We start from the raw sequence: 3,531 nt of genomic DNA, 5'->3' as shown, positions 1-3,531 counted from the left end.
CAGGCTTTATGTGACGTGTAATGCACTGAAAAGGGTGGACCGCTTCCATGTTCCGATGTTCGTTTTTCTCGGTTTATGGTATATATCAATATTTTAATTTTTTAAAATCCGTGTTGCAGACGATGTACTACGTCTACCTGTCGCTGGTCTGAGAGGTGTTATTGGTACTCGGAGATAATAAATTCATTCTTATCAATTGTTTATTTCTATTTTTTTCCATTAAATAAAATCAATATATATCCAGGAAATTGGTCTAAATTGATTTTAAAAATATATGCACGAAAACTTTAGCTTGAAACATTGTAATTATCTCATTAGAATTAATTGGAAGGAGCCTATGAAAACATTCGTTCCCTGCCTGCTACAATAAAGGGAAGGACTAACAAAGCTGCGGCTGATACCACGACACAGACCGTAATTGCCAACCAGAAAGTAGTGGGCGCTACCACAACATATACACCACTGATAAAGGCAATCATCGTAGCACTGATCGCATAGAATAGAAAATTTAGCCCATTGAAAGCAATACAATTCTGTAAAAACTCAATTTGGCGAACGCCTCTCTTATATGTTAGACTAGATACGCAGAAGGAATAATGGCCAAAAGGTATGGAAAATGAAGCCGCTTGTTTTTTGTTATATTTGGCTGTTAACATAAGCATGGCCAGTATGGAAAAGCAGAAAGCTAGAGCATCGCTTAAGATAAAGCATCGAAGCACAGTGGCATGCATCCGCAAGGGAATGCCGTTGTCGCTCTGAAGTCCTCCTGGAACCGTGAAGGCTGCTGCAAATGACACAGTAAAAATAAGTGTTGCAACAACTGAAAGGTCTCCGGATTCTTTTTTATTCTTGCTACCCACTTTTGCAGGAGTGTCAAACTCACTATCCATCTTTTGGGAGTCCTCAAATACCGGCCTAAACCTCTTGAGCAAAGACTTCATCCATGCTCTTCTGTGACCACCATGCTGACGAAGTTTCAACCTGTGGAACCTGCCGGTCATTAGAATAATTTTGTCATCCACAACATCCATTGCAGAATGCCGTTTTCGTCTACCGCATTTACGTTCCATCGGGATCTTCTTAGCATTGGAGATAACGTCTGCAAATAAACGCACAAGACAGTACTCTTTTCATTCATTTGCTGCTTTTTTTAATCAACTAGACAATTTGTCATACTTAAAACAAATATCAACAATCACATAGCTTATTCAAATCGTTAATTACACTAAAAAAGACTATCATACAAGCGGTGCATATTGTCAAGAAACTAGAATTCCCAAATAAAGCAGAGTAATAACAGAGACTTGCTGTTCTGTTTTGTTCATTAAACAAAATGTACGGTGGAATAGTGGAGATGAGACAGCAAAAAAATAAACAATCAAAGAATTCAAGATGTGTAATCAAATTTGCTTTCTTTCTTCTATCAAACTCTAAAGTAACTTTTACCATTGAAAATAAACTACAAAATTGACACAAATAAAACTAATTACTAGTGTTAGCTGAGGACAGATCAAACTTGTACAATTAGGCGACTGCATACAATCAACCTGGAGCTTCTTCGAGCTCACGAAATAGGGCGATATCTATGCTGGCATCAAAATGGTATTTTTAAATTAAATTTAAATTTAACATATAGTTAATAATTAATTTTTAATGTAATTATTAAAAACAACAAATTCTTGCGTTAATCTCAGCATAGACATTGGCTGCCTAAAGCAATCACCACTCAACAGACAAACATTCACCTCCTACTATTGTAAAATCTATATCATAGACAGAGAATAAAATCTGAAAAAAATTCCCCTTATGCTGCTCTCTTACTTATTGAATGAGAAAAAGTGGAGTGAAAAAAATTATTCCCTCTCTTTTGTTTTCTGACTGTTGGGGCTGCACTTACTTGCTCCTGTTCTCCTGAGAGGTGTGAGCTTGGCTCTAAGGACAACGAAAAATTTAAAATTCCAACACATTTTCCCGTTAATGGCACATATCGTGAAAATAGTAGAGCATATCTATGAAGCTTACAAGTACTACAATTATTTTACCTCGAGAGCCAGTTCATCACTAGCTGCAGCTCGGTGCAAAGGTGTGTGGCCATTAATGTCAGCATGGTTGATTAAAAACGAAGAGTCCATGGACTGGGACAGCAGAATTTTTGCCGTCCGAATCTTGCCATATTCCAAAGCAAAATGGAGGGCATTCTTGTTGCCCTTCCCAAGCACTTCTATACAATGGGGTACAACTTTAATCAAGAGACGAACTATAGCCGTGTAACCCATACGCGCTGCGATGTGAATTGCAACCATTTCATCCCTATTCTTTCTCAGAGCCATATGCGGACTTATTGTTACTAACTCCTTCACGATTTTCAGATTACCCCTTATTGACGCTAAGTGCAATGGAACGTTGTCTGCAGCGTCAGCTTGTTCAGCCAGAGCTGGTCTCTTTTCTAGCAAGTAAAACACCACACCTAAAGCATACAGAAAGACGTCAAAAATAATAGAAATTACCAGTATAATATACAAATTAAAATTTATCGCAGTGTATCGTTCGGATTACCATTAATAGAGCCGTCAATAGTGAGGAGTTGATGCAGACAGGTCTGTCCATCTAGGCTCCTGTCGGAGATATAGTTTTATCTTATTAAGTAGGGACTCCAACAGTAGCAATGCAACTTTGTTTGAGATGAAAAAAAATTTCCTCTCATTTAAATTGATTATAGAGCCCTTTCCTAAGGTGGGCATATATGTGATTAGTTTTAATGATGGCTAACATATATATGTTTTCAAATTCCATTAAATGACAATTAGAGATTTAAAAGCATTACTAAGGAAAAAATTATATAATATTGGCTACACTTTCCCTACTTACATTAACATTAAAGATTACACATTGAACTCAATTTCAAATCAATTTCAAGAGTGCCATTATACATAAACAAAAATAATTTACAGTATATTATTGAAAAATGACAATATAAATTAAAGTAAATTGCCTTATTTATAACTAGCCCAATCAAAAGAGGATATGTAACATCTAGAAGTTTGAGCAAATCAATAACTAGAACACAAAAGTAATGATGCTAGCTTTTCTCAAAAGCCTTCTTTTTACAAAATATTTTTTAGAATGTTCTAAGGTCTAAAATATTGTTAGCACAAAAGAGTTCATGTACTATAAAATTAAAATGTCAATTTGTTTATCAATATTTGTCAAAATCTATAAATGTAATTTAAAAAATATTCTCTATACCTGATATGTGAAATATTATGGGATATTTTCTTTGTTATATAAAAAATAAAGAAGTTAGAAGATTGATAGAGATAAAAATAGGAAGGGCAACACACATAGAGATAAAAATAAGTGGATCAAAATCAAATATCATTGATTCAAATATTTAAAATGGTTTTTCTACAAATTTATAAAAGCTAAGACAATTTTCTAAGGACTGAGTGAAATAAAGTAGGAGGTATTTTTCTTAAGTTCTATATTAAGTTGCAATACTAGTAAAAAGATTAATTTTACAATTTATGAAAC

At 34.5% G+C, this 3,531-nt stretch overlaps 1 protein-coding gene across 1 annotated transcript; it reads right to left on the bottom strand.

The window, feature by feature from the left end:
• Nucleotides 1-286: 286 nt before the first annotated feature.
• On the bottom strand, nucleotides 287-2,171 carry LOC149564030 (uncharacterized). Its single transcript, XM_089824095.1, has 2 exons — nucleotides 2,043-2,171; nucleotides 287-1,099 (listed from the first exon to the last, which is right to left on the bottom strand). The coding sequence occupies exon 2, from the start codon at nucleotides 1,068-1,070 to the stop codon at nucleotides 336-338; it is 735 nt and encodes a 244-aa protein (XP_089680221.1). The 5' UTR covers nucleotides 1,071-1,099; nucleotides 2,043-2,171; the 3' UTR covers nucleotides 287-335.
• Nucleotides 2,172-3,531: the final 1,360 nt, after the last annotated feature.

The sequence above is a fragment of the Cupressus sempervirens genome, chromosome 4 (assembly GCF_028749045.1).
Source record: "Cupressus sempervirens isolate cs-2001-9-10 chromosome 4, ASM2874904v1, whole genome shotgun sequence".
Classification (NCBI taxonomy): domain Eukaryota; kingdom Viridiplantae; phylum Streptophyta; class Pinopsida; order Cupressales; family Cupressaceae; genus Cupressus; species Cupressus sempervirens.
This window is presented reverse-complemented; position numbering and strand designations above follow the sequence as displayed.